The sequence below is a fragment of the Triturus cristatus genome, chromosome 12 (assembly GCF_964204655.1).
Source record: "Triturus cristatus chromosome 12, aTriCri1.1, whole genome shotgun sequence".
Taxonomy (NCBI): Eukaryota; Metazoa; Chordata; class Amphibia; order Caudata; family Salamandridae; genus Triturus; species Triturus cristatus.
In genome coordinates this window covers 79853280-79876617 of record NC_140595.1, presented here as the reverse complement: position 1 = coordinate 79876617, position 23338 = coordinate 79853280, and the positions used below count along the sequence as shown (strand labels likewise).

General features: G+C 45.1%; 1 protein-coding gene across 3 annotated transcripts in view; it reads left to right on the top strand.

Moving 5' to 3' along the window:
- CGN (cingulin) overlaps nucleotides 1–23338 on the top strand; it is a 235070-nt gene that overhangs the window by 198395 nt on the left and 13337 nt on the right. For all 3 annotated transcript variants that reach the window (XM_085639426.1, XM_085639428.1, XM_085639427.1), the window contains 8 exons: nucleotides 5267–5473; nucleotides 5829–6086; nucleotides 6712–6882; nucleotides 8995–9156; nucleotides 11934–12023; nucleotides 15398–15481; nucleotides 22665–22783; nucleotides 22979–23087. In XM_085639426.1, coding sequence (XP_085495552.1) covers nucleotides 5267–5473; nucleotides 5829–6086; nucleotides 6712–6882; nucleotides 8995–9156; nucleotides 11934–12023; nucleotides 15398–15481; nucleotides 22665–22783; nucleotides 22979–23087 — 1200 coding nt within the window. The remainder of the gene's footprint in view (nucleotides 1–5266; nucleotides 5474–5828; nucleotides 6087–6711; nucleotides 6883–8994; nucleotides 9157–11933; nucleotides 12024–15397; nucleotides 15482–22664; nucleotides 22784–22978; nucleotides 23088–23338) is intronic.

The following is a 23338-nucleotide window of genomic DNA, read 5'->3' as shown; positions in this document are numbered from 1 at the left end:
AAACAAAGCACCGGGGAAGCAATGAGAAACCGCTTCCTCCGATGCTGTCCACCGCTCCGGTGGGAGGAAGTGTTGCGCATCATCTTCCAGAGTGGCAGACAATCACAAAGGACAAGTGGGTACTCAATATACTGCGTCATGGGTACTCGCTTCGTTTCAGAAGTCACCCCCCATCGATTCCTCCTGTCAAGTCATCACAGCATCTAAAGCAGCTCAGAGAAGAGGTAGCGACGCTACTACTCAAATCTGCAATAGAGAAAGTGCCCATAAACCAGAGAGGAAAGGGAGTTTACTCCAGATATTTTCTCATCCAAAAGAGGAGTGTGAAGGCGGAGTTCAGACCCATTTTAGACCTACGGATACTGAACAAGCACATAAGAAAGGAAAAATTTCGCATGCTGGCGCTCCACCAAATATATCCTCTTCTCCGGATGGGCGATTGGATGTGTTCACTGGACCTTCAGGATGCATATTTCCATATTCCCATCCTAAGGAATCATCGAAAATTTCTCAGGTTTGTGGTAGGCAACGCTCACTATCAGTTCAAAGTCCTCCCATTTGGCCTGAAGTCAGCTCCTCGAGTATTCACAAAATGCGTGGCAGTAGTAGCGGCTGCTCTGAGGCGCGCAGGAGTCTTCGTCTATCCCTACCTAGACGACTGGCTAATAAAGGGCTCATCGCCACAGAATGTGCGGACACAGCTGTCGCTATGCCTGAACTTATGTCGCAGGTTGGGTCTCAGAGTGAATGTCAAAAAGTCCAATTTTTCACCAACGCAGAGGATCCACTACCTGGGTGCAACTATAGACTCCGTAGTAGGAAAAGTGTTTCCTTCGGAGGAAAGACAGTCATCCATTATGCTAAAAGGCAGACAGATTATGACCAGCAATCTGTCGTCGGCAAGGCAAATCTCATCTCTGCTAGGGGCCATGGCATCCTGCATCTTCCTAGTGCCCAATGCCAGGCTAAGGATGCGTCCTCTCCAGCAAGATCTCGAGGACAAATGGGATCAAAGGAACTCTCTGTGGGAAGAAAAGGTTTGCCTCTCCTCTGCAGCCAAACAGTCAATCAAGTGGTGGCTGAAGCCAAGGAATCTGCAAGTGGGGATTCTTTTCCATCAAGAGCCCCCAACTCAGACCTTAATCACCGACGCATCCCTTCAGGGATGGGGTGCGCATTTTGGGACTCTGCAAACTCAAGGACGGTGGTCCAGCAGCGAACAGTTGTACCACATCAACATGCTGGAGCTCAGGGCGGTCCACCTAGCCCTCAAAGCGTTCCTACCTGCGATAACGACGAGTACCATTCTAGTACAGACGGACAATACCACCACAATGTACTACCTGAACAAGCAGGGGGGTACTCGATCCAGAACGCTCTCGCTGGAAGCTCAGTCCCTGTGGCACTGGATCCTAGCAAGGAACATCTCATTGAAAGCGGTGCACCTACCAGGAGAACTCAACGTGCAAGCAGACTTGCTCAGTCGGCATTTTCAAGAGCCAGAGGACTGGGTAATCAACGACGAAGTGTTAGAAGACATCTTCGGGGAATGGGGGCGCCCGCAAGTGGACCTCTTCGCGGACGAGCAAAACACAAAATGCCGAGGCTTCGCCTCAAGATACCATCGACCAGGATCCCTAGGGAATGCCCTTTTGATCAATTGGTCAATGACATTTGTGTACGCTTTTCCGCCTCTCCCACTAATTCCCAAGGTGGTGACCAAGCTACAGAATTAATCTGCCAAGATGATACTCATAGCACCGGACTGGCCGAGGCAGTGGTGGTACACGGATCTCCTACACATGTCGATCCGCCCCCACAAGCGGCTGCCGTGCAGGCCGGACTTGTTATCCAAGATGCAGGGGAAGATTTACCATCCCAGCCTTCCCTCGCTGAGCTTAACAGCATGGCTCCTGAAGTCCTCCAGTATGGCCATCTGAACCTCCCTCAAGAGTGTATGTCCATACTGAAGGAAGCCAGGAGGCCTTCGACAAGACACTCCTACTTCTGTAAGTGGAAAAGATTTTATATATGGTGTGCTCAGCATCATTATGATCCCACTAAATGCCAGGAGGATGTAATTTTGCCCTATCTTCTACATTTAGCAAGGGCAGGGTTGAAATTTTCATCCATAAAGGTTCACCTAGCAGCCATAACAGCATACAGGCGTTCGCCTTCACAGCAGTCATTTTTTAAAGTGCAGGTAGTGAAGGATTTCTTGCAAGGGCTCAAGAAAGTCTATCCCCCTGTTAGACCTCCCTCTCCTTCCTGGGAGCTAAACTTGGTTCTGTCAAAGCTCATGGGTTCGCCTTTTGAGCCTATTCATAAGGCTACCCTACAGCACCTCACATGGAAGACAGCATTTTTAATAGCCATCACTTCAGCACGGAGGGTCAGTGAGATACAGGCCCTCTGTTCTAAAGAACCCTACACTGTTTTTCATCTAAATAGGGTGGTGATGAGAACTCACCCTTCGTTCCTACCCAAGGTGGTATCGGAGTTTCATGTAAACCAAGCCATCTCCTTACCAACCTTTTTTCCCAACCCCTCCTCTCCGGCAGAGAGGGCGTTGCATTCTCTAGATGTCAGAAGGGTCCTGAAATTCTACCTAGATAGGACTAAGAATATCAGGAAATCTGACCAATTGTTTGTGAACTATGGGATTGTCCGTATGGGCTTTGCTGCATCCAAACGTTCCATTGCTAGGTGGATTGTTTCTAGTATTACTTTGGCCTACCAACTGGCTCAGAAACCATTGGGGGCGCGCCCTAAAGCGCATTCGACAAGAGGAAAAGCGGCTACCGCGGCTTTTCTCAATAATGTCCCACTCTCCGAGATCTGCAAGGCAGCCACTTGGAGATCTGTCCACACTTTTACCAGGCATTATTGTCTGGATTCGGACACCAGGGCAGACACTCAAGTAGGACAAGCCTCCTTGAGGAATCTGTTCCAAACATAATCATTTTCATGATTCTTTTTCTCCATGGGTGATACAACCTTAGTTTCATTTGCCTGCTGGTGGAAGGGGAGCTTGCTACTCTATTCAGTGCTTATGACTATTGATGAGGATCCCCTGGAAGAGAAGGGTAAGTTACTTACCTGTAATCCTAGTTCTCTTCCAGGGGTATCCTCATCAAAGTCATAAGCAACCCACCCACCTCCCCAGGCAAATGAGAAGAGGTGTATTATTCATTATGGAAAGGGTATATCTTTGTGTTTAGGACTACGGTCCCGCAAAGAACAACTGACCTAACTGTCACCCCTGAGGCATGATGGGATATGGAAGTCAGGGCTGCCTTAAAGGCACGGTGCCAGTTTTTACCTGTACAGGGCTTTTTTAGTCTCTATGGTATTGTATTGCAATGCAGCCTGCAGGCTGGCAATGTGTTATACATCTGTGTTTTTCCACAGTTTGTTCTCTTTATTTTTTGCTTTCTCATGAGTGTTTACCTCATTAAAAAAAAAAAAAAAAAAAAAAAAGAGATTTGGGTGTATTGTTATACCTTTATATATATATATATATATGTGTGTTATTGGATGTGTATATTTACATTGCCTAGCCTTTTATGGGAGCTGCATTTGCTTGGAAAAAATGATATATGTTTATACATATACAGAGCTGTATATATGTATGTTTTTTACATATATAATTTTATTATTTCCGGGGTCCCCGCACATGGGCGGGAATATTCAGTGCTTATGACTTTGATGAGGATACCCCTGGAAGAGAACTAGGATTACAGGTAAGTAACTTACCCTTACCTACAAAACAGACAGCATTTATCACTGTTCAGAGTGCCTGCTATTAAAGCCTTTATGGAAGGCATTAAACGAGTAATTCCTCCCAGGGCACCACCTTCCCCTGTATGGAATCTAAATGTAGTTCTTACAAGGCTAATGGGTCCGCCCTTCGAACCAATGCATATATGTGAGCTACAGTTCCTCACCTGGAAAACAGCTTTCCTCGTAGCTATCACTTCCCTTAGAAGGGTTGGTGAAATACAAGCGTTCACTATACAGGAACCCTTCTTACAAATGCATCACAGCAAAGTGATACTTTGTACAAATCCAAAGTTTCTGCCCAAGGTCATTTCCCCCTTCCATCTCAATCAATCGGTGGCATTACCTGTTTTTTTCTCGCAACCTCAATCTGTTGCGGAAAGGGCTCTACATACACTTGATGTTAAGAGGGCTTTACTGTACTACATACAGAGAACACAACCCTTCAGGAAAACCAAACAATTGTTTGTTTCCTTCTCTCCACCACATAAAGGCAACCCCATCTCTAAATCAGGGATAGCTAGGTGGATTGTAAAGTGCATACAAATTTGCTATCAAAAGGCAAAAAGAACATTATCTGTTTCACCTAAAGCCCACTCTACTAGAAAGTTAGGGGCTTCTATGGCTTTTCTAGGGAAGATACCCTTAGATGACATCTGCAAAGCAGCCACATGGTCAACACCGCACACCTTCACAAAACATTACTGTGTAGACGTGCATTCCAAGCAACAAGCTAGTGTGGGCCAGGCTGTACTAAAGACACTTTTTCAAACCGCTGCAACGGATACCGGTGGTCGCCGCTAAGGTTGGGTACTGCTATATAATCTATGCTAAGTGTACAATCTGCAGCTCATATGCCTCGAACGGAATATGCTACTTACCAGTATGCATCTGTTCTTGGCATGTAGAGCTGCAGAGTTGTACACGCCCACCCGCCTCCCCGGCTACCTGTATCCGTTCCAGTCCATCTTATTTAGATACAACACACATGGGTTTCTCACTGCTATTACTACGCTCCATCATTTCCCTGTTGGCGAAAAACAATCTGAGGATGGAGCCGAAGCCCATGCGCAGTACGGACCGAAGGAGGAGTCACCGAACTCGTGACTTCCAAAGACTGTCCAAAGAACAAAAACAAACTGCAAACATCCGGGCCCAACACCAGATGGCGATCTATGCTAAGTGTACAACTCTGCAGCTCTACATGCCAAGAACAGATGCATACTGGTAAGTAGCATATTCCTTTGTAAGGGTTCTGCTCTGTGAGCTTTTAAAACTATTATTAATTGTCCAGTTGGTTTTTAATAGGCACTTATGAATGTGTTACGTATTTTTTTTTTATAACCTGTTACTTCGCCATTATTTGATAATTGAAGTTTTTTCTGCCAAATGTTTTCAGTGGTCTCACACATAGATGGAATTATTCAGTGCTGATGAATGTAATATATCAATTTCCTTTTTGTTTCACACTTGGTGACTTGAACAGGACAAGGCGGCCATAAAGAGTGAGAGAGAAGCAGCGGATCAAATGAGGAAAGTTATTGAGTCCACCCTGCGGGAGACCCAGGAGGAGAACGATGACCTGCGGCGGAGGATTCTGGGCATGGAGGTGCAGCTCAAGGAGTACAGGAACTACTCGGAAGATCTTCAGGTCTCTGAGCAGCGACTAAAGGAGAAGATCAGCAAACTGGAGGTAACTCAGGCAGCCAGACAGCTATTCATATGAACATCCAAAAGGAGCAATCTCATGGAGGGTTTTGCCTGAATGCCATAAACCTAGAATAGGATTTTTTTAAGTGTTTAAGTTTCAGAATTGTGATTCCTTTATGGTGTCTTATTACATTAACAGGCTTGCTGGTGACAACACCTCCATACAAGACCCGCTGTTACAAGGAAGTGGCTTTTATTTTAGTGATGTGTGTATCATGCCGGCTGGGAAAAGTACTGTAGAGAACAACGTGTCTAGATATGTCAGAGTCATGTTGTACTTATCAAGATTCATTCAGCTTTCTCTGCTCCTGAGAAAAGTTTGCTTCTTTCTCTTTTAGAGCGAGCGCAAACAAATGGAGGAATCGCTGGGTGAAGCCACTGATCAAGAGCAGGAGTTGGCCATCATGAAGAGGTCCCTGGAGAGTCGCCTTGAGGAAGCCCAGAGGAACCTCAACAAGGTTTCGCTAGAGTACAAGGAGCTGAAGGAGGCCTATCAGGAGGAGATGAAGCAAAAGGACCAGTTGAAACGAATGAAAACGGACCTTGAGGAGCAGAAACGCCTCCTGGATAAAACGATTGAGAAGCTCAATCGAGAGGTGAGCACAGGCTGCATTGGTGTAAGCCGGTCTCCTCAAGTGTCCCCCTCTGCTTGCTTCTTCTCTGCTTTACTTTCTCTTGGTATTCAGTTGTGACATGAAGAGCTCTGTAATATGTAGAAAGCTTAACTTTTAGAGTAATCTGCTCACTCCTGAGAAGAGGTGGTTTTGGAGCTGCACCATTCAAAATACTTCACTTTAGTAGAAAGAGCCTGTTCGCTCCAGTGTTTTGATCAATGGTTGCCGAGTGGGATGGGATTTGTGTGTTGATAAACATTCTCTGTATTTGGAAAAAGTCAAGCTCTGGCCACTATGTTGGATGCAGGCACCCCCTGAGCTTGAGAGTCATGGGTCTGTCTGTCCTGGGTCTTCTGTTTTTTTTATCTTTAGAATATAACACTGCGTGTGTGATAGTAAGAAACAGGGAGTGGTTAGCTCCCAACCCAGGCAAAATGTAGTGAACCTGAACATCAAGTACTGGCCTTCCCTGGCCCGTCTTGTTGTTTCATGAGTTGACATGACTTGTATCTTGGCCAAAGTATCCAAGTAATTCATCCCCGTCCGCAGTTGGGAGCAGCTCAAGACATTCTAACCATTTCCCATTGACATCTCTCACCGGCTTTAGCTGGACCAGATGGCCGATGAGTCCCGCAGTTCGCTCGCCGATCTGCAGGCGCAGCTGGAAGACTACAAGGAGAAGTCGCGCAAGGAGATCACGGAGTCCCAAAAGCATGCGAAGGAGAGGGCCGGCGAGGCGGAGAGGGTTCAGTTCAATGTCACTCGACTGCAAGAGGAGGTAATGCACAAACTCACACATTCACTGTTCTTCCTAAAAGCATCCTTCCTTCTTAGGACCAGAGAACATATTGTTTGGTTTGGCCAGGGTGAACATGATATAAATCATAGAAATGCACTTCAGCTTCTTAGCAGCGATGCACGGACTCCCAGCTTAGCCAAACGTCCAGCCCCTACTAACAAGTGAGGCTTTCTGTTTGAAAAACATCTTTATCTTGCTGCTGGGGCTTCACTCACGTTGAAAGAAATAATTAAGTTGGCCTTTTTATTGTATTTGTATGTTTTTGATAAAATGATGCCTACTGTAGATCAGGAAATATTCAGTCGCAGTAGCCCTAGCAAGAGAGGGGGATCCAAATGAGAAGCACTTCCATAATTTTCAGCATTCAAAAGAAAGAACAGGGTTCAGAGAGTCTGTCTACAGATAGTCTTCTCAGAAACCTCGGTGTGGTATCATGTAAAAGAGTTCTGATTCAAAGGGCCTTGTGCGCCAGTCTCCAAACTACGAGGGTGTACTGGAAGTTTGAGAGGCATAAACCATTTGCAGTGGTTTTTGTGATCGATAATCTGCATACTTCCTCACCCCCTCTGTTTATTTGTGTAAAATAAACATTACAGGCACCTTTGTTTCACAATCTGGGACTTTCCGGGGTCTGCTGTTTGAAGGACGCTCTGTCCTGCGAGTCCAACTTGTGACCATGACATGGCCTTTTTTTTGTGCTAATCTTTCCCAATCATTTCGGGTTCTTTCCAGGACTATAGTCTTTGTAGCAGCAGAGCAGGCTGCCTCAAGGGGTCCACACATTAAAGTGTTTTTGTAGCCCTGTCAGCAAGCAGGGAGTAGCGCCATCTTGACTATTCAGCTGAGGTACATTTTACATCACTGGCTATGAAATGCTAATTAGGTTCGTTCCTAGTGTCTCTGGCTGGTGCTTGATTCCAGCTCCCTCAGAAACTGTCTAAAGTGTGTGGACCATTGACCCCAAACTGTGAAAAGGGGGCATCAATGAGATACTCCGAAAATAATGTCAGTTTTGTGATAAATAAACCCACCCAATCTCCTTCATTGTTAATGTCTGCTCTTATAGCCTTTTCAGGTCTTGGTTTGCCTGGGCCCTTTGATTTTACTAAAATTATATATATATATATATATATATATATCAGCCAACCAGCCCTAATCATCCATTGCTCTGTTAGGTCATTCACATTTTTCTTTCACATATTACAGCATGGGGCAGTGGGTCAGCCATCTTCAGCCACTGGCTAACTTGACTGTGAGTGACTGCATTCTGCCCTTTTCACTAGGAACACATCTGAACAGAAAGTACTTCCCTTTGGTGCCCAGGACCACTATTGTATTGGGTATCTTTTGACACCAGAAATGTTTTATAAGAAACATTAAAGAACAAGCCAAAATGCTGATAGCCCGCGCCAGATCTTGTGACTTTGCCATTGCTTGTTTGGGTTTGACCCTGCACAGATGCTCTCATGAGGGCACTGCACGTGTGTGAATGCTCCCTTACCAGCTGAGAAGCACAGGCCAGTGTTTTGACCTGGTATGGGTTTTCCTGGGTGCAGCCCTTCACCAGATACAGCTATGATAATTATTCTCTGTTCGGGTTGTTGGGTCACATCTTCTAATCACCTTGACCTTCACATTGCTAATGAAGGGATCCTGCGGCGTGGCCTCACCATCAGCTGTTTTATCCTTTTTTCTACCTGGCCTCTTTCCTGAATGTTGTTCTTTTTGTTATGACATTTTCCTCTAAGGTTGCACAACAGTTCTCTCAGTGGACATGTGCACATCCGCCTAGAAAGAAGTAGTTTTCTACAGAGTGCCAGGGCTGGTGGACCATCCTCTGCTTTCATATCGTGTTTTTTATTTGTTTTTGTGTGACGTTCTCACCTTGACTTTATCTGCAAACATATACACACCAAGTTCAGACGGCAGTGTTTTACTTGTACTTGTTTGGGTGATGCAAATGTTTGCAAAACAAGAAATAACAAAAAAATTGCAGGCTTAATAAGACCATACCTCTTGGCGTTGCCAGTGCTTGTCTGGTATTGCGTTTTGTTTTTTTCATGGTACTCATTTGCTGTCGGTCCCCCACAGGTCCAGCGTTTGAAACAAGCTCTGCAGGAGAGCCAGGCCGAGAAAGAGAGCGCCGAGCTGGACAAGGAGCTGCTCACGCAGCGTCTCCAGAACCTGAGCCAAGAGATGGACTCGAAGAAACGCTCCCAGGATGACCGCCTTCGGCAGGCTAAAGGATGGGAGGTGAGTACTGTCATCACTGGAGGGCTTCAGTGTTACCAAGGGGTTCACTCTGCAGACTTAGGGTCAGACTGGCCTATAGGGCAAGCAGGCTGTGCCGGATGGGCTGGTCTTACAGATCCGTGTGTGGGCCGGTTTTTAGCAGTTTTGGGCTTATTATTACTTTTTATTTCCCATATATTACCACTTTTTTTTTTTCTTTTACTATATGATCCGCTTCTGTGGGTCACTTTTATTTTGGTGCCGGGGCATATTTTTTGTGGCAGCCTGACCCTGTGCACATCGGGGGGGGGGGGGTGGGGGGGGCTCCTCCGTAATGGCGGAGGAGCGTTGCCCCACTTGTCGGAGTCGGTCACAGAAAAATAAAATAAAATGATAATGAAACAATATCATTTTATTTTTCTCTGACTGGCTCTGACGTGTGCGGGCCGGGCCATGACAGGCAGGTGGTGGGGACTTAGAAGTGCGCATGTGTGTTTGGCCAGCCGTCCTAGGCCGCTCAAACATACATGCGTATTTCTATTTCTCCAACCCAGCTGTGTTTGCAGGCTACACAGCAGTATCTGAGCGGCAGAGCAGGCCGCTCAGACCAATCCTGGCGCCGCTCTCCCAGCAGGAGAGCAGCGCAGGATTCCAGGAGCAGCCGCTGCCTTCTCCGAGACTGCTGGGAGAGCTCCGAGGCGGCCGTCTGCCTCGAGGCTGCGCGAAATGTATGTTTTTAAAAATTATTATACCCCCCCCCCCCCCCCCCTCCCCCCGAGTTATGGCCCACTGGTGCACATGGGAGCCGAGCAATTATTGAAAGACTGTTGTTGTTGAAATGAGATCAAATCGCACTGAATTGTCCTCGAAATAGTCCACTTGTTTTCCTCTTTAGATTAATTGTAATCAGTTTGCAGGGAAGCGGCTTTCTCCCATGCCCTGGTTGCTCGTATTGTGTGCAGTGTAAAGCTGTGTGCCCAGGCGAGTGTGGGAGAATCTTCATCAAAGCACAGAACAGTTAGACTTCTATTTGCAATATTAAAGAACAAAATGTGTTTAAATATTGTGGTGGGCGGGCAGAGAAAATTCTCTGAGACGGCTCCCCAGCGGCTTTTTTTAACTGCTTTTCTTCCGGCGACCTTTGTCACGCTGTGTCGGGGTTTCCAAGCCCCAGCGGGGGCCACAGTGAGACCTGGCCCTCCGAGGCAGCCATGGGAGCAGCCGAGGGCTTACAGAAGTGACCTGGTTACCTGACTAGAGCACAGCAGCATCCGTGGTACCCAGGAGGAGACGAGCCCCAAAGAAGCGTCGCAGCTCCCCCGTTAAAGAAGGTCCGGTTTCATCTCCAACAAACCGTTCGCAGGCGAAAGGGACCGCTGCATTCTAGATGCCAAGAAGCTTTAAGCTACGAGGCCAAAGGAGGAGGAAGTATACAAATGGCATGCGGGGTGAAGCTAGATTGCTTGCAGGCTGCGTGGAGCTCACTAACACGAAAGCGAAGAGGCCGCTGCCGGGGTGCACGACGGCACCTTCACAAGCGGAGCAGCCACCGCAGCAGCGACCGTAGAGGCCGGAGACGTGTCTATGGAGGTGATACATTCGACTCCCCCTGCTGGATGCCAGGGCCAGTACCTAAGAGCAGAATGTTTTAGGTGCATTATTACTTTCAAGATGGAATTTTTCTCTGCATTCCACAGACCTACTAACTGCTAGCAGGTATACTAAAAGCCATGGGAGTCTGTAGAAGATCTTCTGTGGGTGGGTGGGGGCTTTCCTGACCCTCCACGCACCTATTGCTATCTTTTATCCGTTCTGGTACCCTGTAAAGCTCGAGAGTGGTTGGATGTCCATGCTCGGAATCTACTGTGGCTGTGGAAGGAGCTGTGGTGTCACCAGGGCAAGTAGAAGGGGCCATTAACAATGCGAAACGACATTAATGTAGGGCTTTGAAAAGGGAAGTTTTACACAAGTGCACTTTAGCTTTTTGTATGGAGTGTACTCCGACTGCGCGGGGAGAATATTCAAGGCATGCAGTCTATAGAATAGGCCAGTTCTGCCGGGCGCCTTTACCAGCGATTAGCTTACTTATGTATGCAAATTCTGTTGGCTACTCCTAATACATCACGCACCCGGGACGTAAACCCCAGTCCCATTCCGCAAAAATTTATATACTTTCCACTTCACTAACTGACTGAAATGTTGAACAAGATGGTCAGGCATTCTCGGGTCAAGGGTGTGACCTGTGCTAGACAGAGAGAGAGAGAGAGAGAGAGAGCTTCCTTCTCTGTTGTAGCACTGCGCCAGAGTAGTTCCCTCGGCTGCCGCCAGGTGGCAGAAGTTCCCAAGAATTACTACATTGCAGAATGGGCTGAGAATATTAGAGAATAACTTCTGTTTCTCTATTTAAATGACCACATCTCGACACACACCCTCCTGCTCTACCTGAAGCCAAGGTGTAGTTTGAGACCCGGGCAACTTATATGAGTGTGTTACTTGAGCTGCTCGTCTCGGGTGTAGTCACTAGCATTACCACCCGACATATTCTCTGAATTATAGAATGTAAGCAGTTGGGGGTAGGTGGAGGGGGGAATGACTGCTCACACGTTATCTGAATCTGCTGTTCGGGGTGGGGTGTTACGTTCAGATTTTATCACTGATATACTATTAATTAAAATTGTTTTGGGAGGTTCGAGGATGTAGTTCGGTAAGTAATAGGTGCCTGTACTCGGATGTATTTGTCTGTAAAACGTCACTCATTGTGTGTAACAAATGCCTTTGCATGTGTGCTTCGTGTGCAGGACAAGGTAAAGCGCCTGGAGGTGGAGCTGGAAGAAGAGAAGAGCACGGTGGAGCTTTTAACTGACCGGATTAACAGGAGTAGAGACCAGGTAACGAACTCTTCATCCGCACACTGAACGGTGTGAGTGAAAATGCAGATACCTACTTTGCCCAATAGAAAATTACTGTATAGGTTTATTGCATATATTTCGAATGAGCTAGCTAAGGAGGACAGTCTTAACAAATAGGAGTGACAGACTTGCACAGTGACGTGTAGTGATTGCAGTGAGCGGTAAATTGACACACAACAGACCTTGTATATAGGCTCATATTAACCCATCTCAAAAGTGCTTATGGTTAGGCCTGGGCTTAGTTCGCGGGGTTCCGCAGTGACAATAAAACTCTGCTCTGCTACGCTTCGTGAAGTTCTACAAGTGGAGGAGTGAGGTAAGTCACGCAACTTCCGCTGATTTTAGCGCTGAGTGTCTGTCCTGCACAGTAAAATCAGCGCAGACGACACCACGTGCAGCGCAAGAGGGCGCAGCTTCTTTCTGCCACTCGAGTAGATGTTCTATTCGAGCGGCAGCTTCCTCAACACAAGCGGCGGGCTTTCCAATGCGAGCTGTAACTACCTGCCGCGACTGCCCGTGTTGAGAAATCTCGCCTGGAAGTAGTCTAGCATTGAATTTTCCTCACTCGCGCTTGCCATCTTAACGCTGGCCAGCTGCAAGAGAGGCAAAACTCTGCGCCGCTATGCAGAGTTTTTTTGGAACCCCGCGCAGAGTGGGAAAAACTCCGCAAGCGAAGTTTACCGTCCAGGCCTACTTATGGTATGAGGAGAAAGAGGAATACTACTGTCTTCTTCTTTTGAAACTCCTCTTCCCTAAGCAGGATCAAAGCTTTGGCATTTTTTCAGCCCTCTGTCCCATCTCTAAATCCAAACTTGGATCTTCACTGACTTCTGCCTCATACGTTCCCTATGTTCACCTTTTGGTGTACTGGGACTTCACCAGTATCCAGGCCCATCCCTGTGTCCAGCCTCTCATCGATGGCCCTTTGGTAACTCGTGCCCCTTCCTCGTGCGTGCTGTGATTTGTGGGACTTGTTCACCTCTCCGAGTGCAGTGTCGCTCTCTGGACTTATTTAACAACCTTCAGGATATTTCCCATTTTCGCAGCCGATGCGCAGAAATGTCCCATTAGTCTGGAACGATTCTCCTTTACTCTTCTAAAAATGCAAAGCTCCTTTACATAGGCTGCTTGGGATAGTTACGCCCTTGCTTTGCTTACGCCTGAGAAGAACACTTGGTATGTAATTGCAGACCAGTTTAGTGAAATTTAATTTAACTTCGTCAGTTTGGAGGCAGAGCATGCTGAGTTGTACTATTGGTGGGAACCGTATCAGGCACAGCTTCATCAAGCTTTATTGGCAGCCTACACCGTCTCCGTAAAATGCTTCCAGCACTTCAGTCCGTGTAATTGTCTGCAGCGTGACTTGCTCCTGTTCTCCATAGATTACATGACGCACAAAATTATTGCTGACTTGTAATTGCTTTCATGCTTCAACTTCTCATTTTGATGTTTGTTGTTTGACTACAGATTCACAAGCTCCCTGGAGATCTAAAATTATGTATTGTGGATACAATTATATAATAGTACAACATTTTTTCGAGACGCGGTTTCATTTGGTCCTAATTACATAAGCTTTTAAATGGCCCGGCTAGCCACGCCTCCCCGTGACCATGTTCATATTCCTGCTGCGTACACAGCTCTACCAAATGGGTTATTATTTAAGACCTGCAGTGAATTCGTGAAGAGTTTTTAAAACCTGATAATTTCAAAATCAGACTGTTACTTCCCTATTGCGTTGTATATCTTGTCAGCTTTTGTATAAACCCTGCTCCCTATTCCTTTCCTTGTGTTTTTTTCTTTCAACTTCGAACCAGTACCTATATATTTCTTTTACTATATATGTGATACTAGCATCACATACTGTGACTATTGAATTTGAAAAATGGCTTGACATGCAAGAATGGGGGATGCATGTACTATATGCTTAACTGATGGGCAGCTTCAGACGACGAAGGGAGCCACATTATGATATCTAACACTCTTGGGAGGTAAAGCATAATGATTAGTTGCTAAGAGTAAACAAGAGGAATATGCGCCCTGGTGTGGTGTAACTGACTTCTCAAGAAATTCAGTTCCACAGGTCAAGGCTTTGCACCCTTCAATTGGCCCATCATCTCTTAATTCATCTTGTCAATTTTGGGGATTTCCGAGTTTCTTGCTTAGCCACCTCCAATGTCTTAGTCTCCAGTAGTGCAACTCTTTTATTGAGTTTATCAAACCTCCGAGTTTTGCTGTTGGTTGTACAATCCTAGTCTAATCATCAGACAAAAATGTAGTGTGCTGTTGTGTTGGAGGTTTAATACTTCATTGGTATTTCAAATCTAGTGAAAGGTCAGATAGAGGAACCATCCCATATCAGATAAATGAGCCGTCACCCACCGAAGTGGCATGCTTTATCATCCGCCTTGCTCCTCGTTAAACAGGCGCTGTTGTGCCCAGAGGGCCCCTCCAAGTGGGTTCTTTGCCGGTGATCTTCTTCCTTACCCAGAACTGCCTTAGGAAAGCAGTTGAATTATGCCCTGCCCCAAGCTTCGGAGAGCGATGGAAAATAGAGTGGTAGATTGGGAATAGGTGAAATTGAAATTGGCTATGGACTTTAAAAAAGAAATTCTTCATTCATACTGCGAACGTGTGCCAAAATGAAAAGCCAACGTTGAACCCAAAAGGATATCAATGAATCCTTGGTTCATGAAAGGTCAACATGTTTCTTGCCACAATCTGCTCACAAGGAGTCAATGGCAATTTATCAAGCCCAACTATCGGTACGTTAATCTATCTCGTTAGGAGTGCTGTTCATATAAGTTCTGATTCCTATACTCAGATAAGGGATGATTCTTCTTGCAGTAAATGTGTTTTGGTAGTGGTTCTCCTGTAAGAAGTATGAAATATATTGTCTTTCAAGGCATTGCTCGTCTGGGCTTTCCTGAAGCCTTCACGGCTCACATACTGAGCATTCTAGTGGCGATCTTTCCTTCCCTGTATACCCGTAGAGCGATCAGACCAAAGCCAAATCTATCTTTAGTGAATTTTCCTTATGGTTGTGGTGGCTTGTTGATGCTTAATGAGTGCTCCGTGCTCAACATCAGTAATATAAAGGTAATTAGAAAGTTAGTAAAATAAACTTCTCACAAAGACTAAAATATTTGCACAAGGGCCCAACATCCTCAATCAAAAAGAAAGTGACATTGAATTTTTATAGCTTGACTGATATTGTCAATTATTTCTGGGAGTGTAGAAAATAAAGGAGTCTTATTTTTGTAGGTAGAATGTTAAGTCTCCACTGGCAGGCCAAGTATTTGTGTCTTTATTCGAACATGTCCCACATGTTTTATTATGTCCTTTTTTTGTGGCAGATGGACCAGCTGCGAGCTGAACTCATGCAGGAGCGATCGGGGAAACAGGACCTGGAGTTAGATAAAATTTCATTAGAGAGGCAGGTAAGTGTTGTCTGCTGTATGAAATTATATGATTTTTGCATTTTTAGTAATGTGGACAAGTTTGTTTAAAAAAGGATACATAAAAACCTCTGCAGCGTTGATGTAGAGCAAGAACAGTGAATAATAACCAAAATTAAGTTTACAGAAGGGATTGTAACTTTGGCACACCTGTGTGAGTGGAGGGCAGGGTTTGCGAAGGGAAGAGGATACAGTGATAGCTTTTCAGTTGTTAGTCCAGAATGTTATTAAACAGTTTAGCTTACCTTGAGTCACTATCCAACATTGAAAAATATTCCAGAATACACTGGAACAATGCTAAATACATTGCAACATTGGTAATGTATGCTCTGACCTACTTCATTTCATTGTGTTACAGTGGGGACAGCATTCCTGCCTTGTGACTTGAGAAGTGCTATCTGAGAGCCACCCCGGGCCGCACCCGCTCCTCTTCTGTTCTGCATAGGATGAGGGCTCCCATTTCCATTCTTCTCCCTTCTGCGTACCGAGGGCGGCCCGTCTATCCGCTTGAATTTTTAATATTCAGTAAAACTCGCATATTTCAACTCCTTCCCTGTAGTTGCTTCATGTAGTCCGTGTACAATTACAATTTCTGTCTCCTTAGCAAATGAAAATGTAGCCGGTTGTGCTTCAGTGTCAGACAGCCTCACCACAAGCCTTTTCCTCACTTTTCATGCATACCACCCATCACGTTCCCCATTCAGTTCCAGAAGAGACAGGATCCCACCATCTGTGTCTGTAGATGAGAACCTTTCACAAATCAATTTATTGTTTATAACTGATGCAAACATAGCACTTTAATTATGCTTTTGCCTGTATGCCATTCTTCCATTGTGGACAGTACATTTTTGACAGTGGTGCAGGCTGCAGCCAGCTGCGTGCTAGGTATAGCCTGTCCTTTTTTCTGGGCAGATCACTATTTCTTTTGACGTTCTGATGAACGGTACCATTAGTGGTTTGTTTAGTACCGTATACCAGGATAAGCAAAAGTCCTGATTTTACTAACCCACAAATGAAAGACCAGTTCTAAGCCATCTGCTTTTGCTTTCTTTTAGATGCTGAGTCGATTTCATGGTCCTTATTACTCCTAGTATCTTGGGGGAGGCCGCACATAAATACAATACTAAAAATTCATGTTCCACCAGAAATGAAAGACCCCACCTTTTTGAAAATAATGAAGATACTTGGTCTAGTTGTCTACCTGATGCATCACCAGTTAATGTTATATAGAAGGCAGCCCACATTGAGGTGGACAAGCTTACTAAGCCCAGGTGGTTTTCTTGGATAAGTAATACCTTGGTTTGTTCTTTTTGAAACATTTTGCTTGAGAAATCATGCTGAGATCTTGAAATCCCTTTTTATTAATGACCTTTTTGACAGATGTAGGGAATGGTTACTCTTCACTTTTACCACAAACGTTTTGGGTTCTTGAGCACTATAGTAACTCTTCAATGGATACTGGTATTCCTGCTTATGACTCTTCAAAACGTTGTGAATTGTGAGGATTCAGCAGTATGCCATGAGTCACATTGAGGTATCTTCAGCTGTAAAAAGGTGCTAGGTTCTTTGCTTTGGACAACAAACTTGAAAGGGTACCAGGTGGTATACCACAAAGTATGTTTTTGTTAACTCTTTGTATTAGTTTCCTACAGCACTGGATTCAAACTCAGTACATCCGACCTAAGGCAGCAGCAAAGTGATTAGGGATCCCCTAGCCATGCTGGAGAGGGCAGGTCAGGAAGCGAATGCTGGTTTGATCAGTGGAACCTGGGCAGTGTTTCTAATTACTAGGATGTTCTGTGTACCAGGGCCGGGTGTTCTGTGTACCAGGGCCTCAGGCTTTGTTGATTTCAACTGGGGGAGACACACTTCAGTAGACTAGTTAATGTTAAGAGTGCAGCTGGTATTTGGAAATGGGCTGGGTATTTTGTTATTGGTGTCCAATGCAAACCATTGAACTTTATTTGCCACGATGCAAGAACTAAGGGTTACAGTTTAAATGTTTAGGTGGCGGGGGCACTCACAGGCCTTACTAGAATAGGTGGCATTTCTTGAAAACGATAGGGCTGCCCGACAAGGGGAATTCACCTTCAGGTGGTGCTGGTTCCTGAACCATAAGTTGAAGTATTATAGTTAACTTGGTTCCCCATTCAGAGCAGCCAGCTCTGGCCATCAGATTTCCTAGAAAAATGCCTTCTACATTTCTCCAGAATGGGCCATAGAGGCATTCACAAAGTTCAGGAAGGGGAGCAGCACCTTCAGGATTAGTCTTTTGATGATGACTTAGACATGTTCCTTAATACTTAGTTGGGACAGACCATTGTCATCTTCTCCGATTTAGTTCCAGCCATGTAGTGAGCAGACCCTATAAACTCTGGACATGTGTTCTTCTTCAACCTTGTTGTCTTCCACACAGGTCTAAGGCAGCTAGTCCTTGTGTTAATTTTCCAGGTAATTAAAGCTCCTTTCCTTGCACAGTGGCTTGTTTTCCAACAGTACATAACAATGGGATTTCTGAAGATTGTAGCCTTGGTCCAAACTTTAATATAAACAAATACTAGGAGCTCTTATTGATCAGATCCTTCCTCTGAGCTCAGGGTTGTCCAGCTCAAATGTTAGCCACTGTCCCCAAAACCACAGTATTTATAAATTTTTTTTGGTTTTGTTGGAAAGTCTGAGTCAGTGAGATCACTAAATATCTACCTTAAGAAGTAATGATGCTAGCAAAATTGTCCACGGCACATCTTGGGCATCTATGCACTGGAGAGTGGTGGAAAGTAGCATAGCCGAGAAGTTCCAACAAATGGATGTGTATATTTGAGAACTGCAGGCGAGAGATGCTGAGCAAGGTTTCGCCACGGCTTACTCCCAGTGGAAGGGCACATCATTCTCACAGGAATGTGTAATTAAGCAGGCAGAAGCCATACATCCCAGGTGGCGTTGAGCTGCCCATCAGACTGTGAGGTATGCCAAGTCCTGTAGACCAGGTAGTTATAAATATTGGCTACCAGCATTATATACCTTATAGACTTCAAAGGCATCACAGGTTTCGTTTAGAAGAGATGGTCAAGTTCAGGGCCGTGACCTCAGTCTTTAAAACAGTGCAGTAATAGCATCTGGAGCCTTGGAAAGCCAAATGATACTGTCCCAGGTAGAACCTTAAAATCCAGTGAGCGTGTGGTCTTTTGAGGATCCCAGGTAAATAAGTGTGTTTGAGGGCAGAATTCTGAAGGTAGAAGATGCTAGATTGTGGGGTCTGCTTCCTGAAAACAATTCAGAAAAATGAGACTTTTGTAATCTACAATAAGAATGCGGCAGCCTGGATGCAGAACCTCTCTAGCCTTGCGTGATGTATGGAAATGCCTGGATAACTTATGTTTTATGGTGAAGACAGGATGTTAATGAAGATGTCCACATTGGTATGGTGGAATGTTAAAGCATAAAAGCCAAGCTCAGAGAAAAGATCTCTTTAATGCTGTCCGGTGAGTAGCCATATACCAGTGAACAGACAAATGATTGTCTTGGAAGACGGTTTAGGTTGCTTAATGGCCTCTAGTTTCACCCTGGATGGTTAGACACATTATTAAACTATCTTTGTTGTAATACGGAGATGAAAATACCTGAAATATGGCTCCATGCCTTTAGTCTTATTTATAAATGGAGGCACCCAGTGCCTGCCCTTTTACCATTTTAGTCATAAAATGTCCCTAAACATTTCTATCACCATTTTGTTTCAATTTATTGCATGTTGTACTCAGTGGCACTCAATCTGAACTGTTCGATTCAGCTCCCTCTTGAATGTGTTCTGTCCTCCGTTTTCCTGTCTAATCACTGCCCTTTCTACTGAAACAACCAGAATATAATGGATCCATGGCAGAACACCTTTTAGTCTAGTATTGGGTGTAAGAGATTGTCCCTGGTGTTCCTCTGACCCCTTATAAGATTCATATTATATAGTTTGTCAGGTCTGCTTTGGTGCCCATCACAACCATTGGTAGAGCCAGAGATACCGGGCCTACAGGAAAAGATGCCCAGGAGATGCATTATGGGAACCGGCCCTTTATCATATACATTTCCTCTAAACTAGAAGAGGCCAGTTGGGCCCTTAACTGGTCTTTTTAAACCAGCAAATAGACCTTTGTCTCTCACTGTATACCAGAACATCACCAGGAACACTTGCGATATTTTCAGTAGTTTGGTACCTTGTTGTGTGGGTGGTGGTTTTTGGGAATAGCTATTCTTAAGTGTCCATTTTGTTTTCTGGATTAGGACTTTTCTTGGGGATTTTTACTTTCATTCTCAGCATCCCTTGGGTTTCCCAGGTGGTCAGGTACATCCCGAATACCAGTCTCCTTAGCTGTAGCATGCCAGTAACCCTTGTCTCTTAAAGATACCTGAATATTTACAAATAGTTAAGAACCCGCCTGAAGCACACCCACAGGATGGCACTCAAAAGAGGGCTCTGTTAAATAAAATCTTAGAGCCTAATGCCTGAGGGACTTGGGTTGTAACTTGGGTCCGGAAGACAATAGGAGTTTCTGATTTTACTAGATTATCTCGTGTTTAAATCTACTATTTAGTAGAGCACTGGCTTGACATTGAAGTTACAGAGTATAACATGTGTCACACTGGTTTTGAATCTCCGACTCCAACCACCTTTTGCAGTAAGGCGAAACCAGTCACTCTCGCTACCATGAAAGAGTTAGTCCCTAAAGGGAGTCTCTTGACTATCCAATTTGCTGTTTACCAGTGTTGTGGTTTTTGAAAACTAATATTAAACAACAGTTCCCACATGGGGTACTGCTCGGCAACCTCTGGCCGCCCAGCAATCTCCCCAAAAGGGTCTCGCACGGATCTATGCCCGTTTTTATAGATCTGGAATCCATGCCTTTTTTGCTCTGCCTCCTAGCTTTTGTGTGGGCAACAGTCCCTTGTGGAAGCAGGAAAAAAGCATTGACGGATGCACACCAATTCTATATTTATGCATATTTCTATAGTCCTGAAATGAGCAACATTGTTTTATACATGTTATCAAGTACAACTAAAGAAGGGATTCACTTTTTCAGTTCTAGAAGGAATGGCACTGCCCTGCCAGAACTAGCCAAAAGAAACCTCACTATGAACTGTGGAAAGAAAAAAGTGTATGTGTATCTTTGTGTATTGTGCATGTCCAGACCCTCTATCAATCGCAGATGTGTTCCAAGGAGGAACATACAGAGGATCATGTTCACTTTTCTAGCTAATCTAACCTTCCAATCCTTAAACATTCACCTCTGTGCTCCAAGAAATTATTTTTAATATTTTGCTCTAACCCGCAGCTGTCCTTGTTCTGTGGATTTAACCAGCTACAGTGCACGCTACTGTACCTGCCCCTGGGGTCTAGAGAACTCCAGCTTTTGTCACCAGCAAAAACTTTGTGTACTTCAGAGTGCACTGCTCCATTGTATTAAAAGTAGATGCACTAGGAATGCTTTGATCACATGTTGCAAAAAGAACAGTTGATGGACAGAATGCAGAACAATATCATACATTCACCCCATTACAAAGATCTGGGCCTAAATCCATCATTTTTTTGTTCACCATGCCATTCCAGTTTGGACTCAGCAATATGCAAATCGGTCTTGACCCTGTGCCTCATGGGAACAGTTCAGCCAGAACTGCCAAGCCAGGTCCTTCCTGGACTGGAAACAAGCATCCTAGGACCAGTTTCGGGGTTTCACCCCTCTTCTGCCAGGATAGCTTGATTCCAGTGGCATGGAGAGCACGGGACCCACGTTTGGGCAAACCCGTCTCACTCGGGGTGACAAATGCAAAAACAACAGTTGGACAGAATGCAGAACAATATCATACATTCACCCCAGTACAGAGATCTGGGCCTAAATCCATCGTTTTTTTGCTCACCATGCCATTCCAGTTTGAACCCAGCCATATGCAAATCAGTCTTGACCCTGTGCCTCATGGGAACAGTCCAGCCTGAACTGCCAAGCCAGGTCCTCCCTGGACTGGAAACCAGCATCCTAGGACCGGTTTCGGGGTTTCACCCCCCTCTTCAGCCAGGATAGCTTGTTTCCAGTGGCATGGAGAGCACATGTTGGACAGATGGGAACATTATTTTCGTTTGCATGCGTGACATTTAAGTGATTACTATTATGGTAACAGCGCACTAATGTTTTACGTTTCAGGCTTAAAAACACAGCATCGCGAATTACGCAGTAACGCTACTTCCTTTGTATGCTTATGGTTCCACTCGTACTATGTTTTCCTGCTGTCATTTCCACCACCATTATGCCAGGCTGAACTGGAAACCAAAAGTTTCCCTTGCAAACATTTTCGATGCAGGCCCACATCACAGGAAGCTGCTACTACTGCGGGGCAGTGGGCGCTTGGTTGGGTCATGGTAACTCATCCAGCTCTGAAAGACACCCCTATGTTTGGAGTCTCCTTGGGAGATGCCAGAATATAACTATAAAGTAAGCGATTGAAGGAATGCTTGAATTCATCTCAGCCATCGTCTGTCGCACAGGCCACATTCCAGTCCATCCTGTTTCACTCATGGTCTCACTCTAGAGGGAGCCAAAGACCCGCCATATAGAAATCAGCCTTGATCAGAACCAGTAGTCCAGCTCCTAGACTAGGTGGCAGAATTTATTTTTGATCCTCTCTCTGTCTCATGCCAGCATATATCTCACTCAATAACTAAAGTTAAAGATTCATACTTTATCTCCAAATATGGTGTTTTTGCAAGGCTCCTGTAGTGGTCCTGGAGACTCTCCACATAGCTTCAGCTGTTTAGTCTGGATAATGGCACCGCTAGCTTCCCCAGACAGCATCACTTTTTACTAAAGTCATGCCACAGTCGTGTTGTCCATACATGATTAGAGGCGACTTCAGATTATTTGCCTTTGTTTAGATTGTCCTTGTTTCATTGCCACAGCCAGGAAATACGTCAGGTACTCCTATTTATTCTGAAGCCAATCACCCAACCGAAAGGTGACTCGGACCACCAGTTCTCGCAGGACTGGCCACCGGTTGATGCGTTTGTCACTGCAGTGTGAAGATGATTAGATTTGGTGACGGGGAGTGGGAGAGGTAGTAGCATTGTCAAGTCCTGCATGCTAGTCTCTTCATTCACATAACATTCTGTTTGTATCTCTCATCCTACCAGAACAAAGACCTGAAGAGCCGCCTGGCCAGCTCAGAGGGACTTCAGAAACCGAACGCAAGTGTGTCACAGCTGGAGTCACGCGTTCAAGAGCTGCAAGACAGACTGCAGACCGAGGAGAGGTATGCAACTCTGGGCCAGGGGTGGGGTATTGATGAGTTGCTGGCTATGTGCGATTAATTGTGTGTTTGTTCAAAAAGGTATTGCGTGCGCCCCAGGTGCTCAAACTAGGTGACATTTGATGGCCCTAGATATATACCATTGATTCCTACATAATCATATGTGCATTATGCAGTTATTTTTGCTACATTTTCCAGAGAGAAGAATACGCTGTTGTCTTCAAATCGTAAATTAGAAAGGAAAGTGAAAGAGTTCACTATCCAGCTCGACGACGAAAGACTGCATGTCAATGATCAGAAGGACCAGGTGCGTTACTCAAAAATGTGTTTGCGTCCTGTACTTGGATGTCCTAGCCTTAGTCTGTTCATAGGTTGCTTTATTACTCTATTTCCTCCTATTCCTAATTTTAGGACACCCCTCATGCTACCCCTCTTGATGTTACTTTTGTCTCCTCCTCCTCCAATAGAAATGCATCTTTTCTTTTTGTTCATCTTCCCATGATGTAAGTTACTAGTTCTCTTTTGATTTTTTTTTTTCTTGTGATATTCGATCTACAT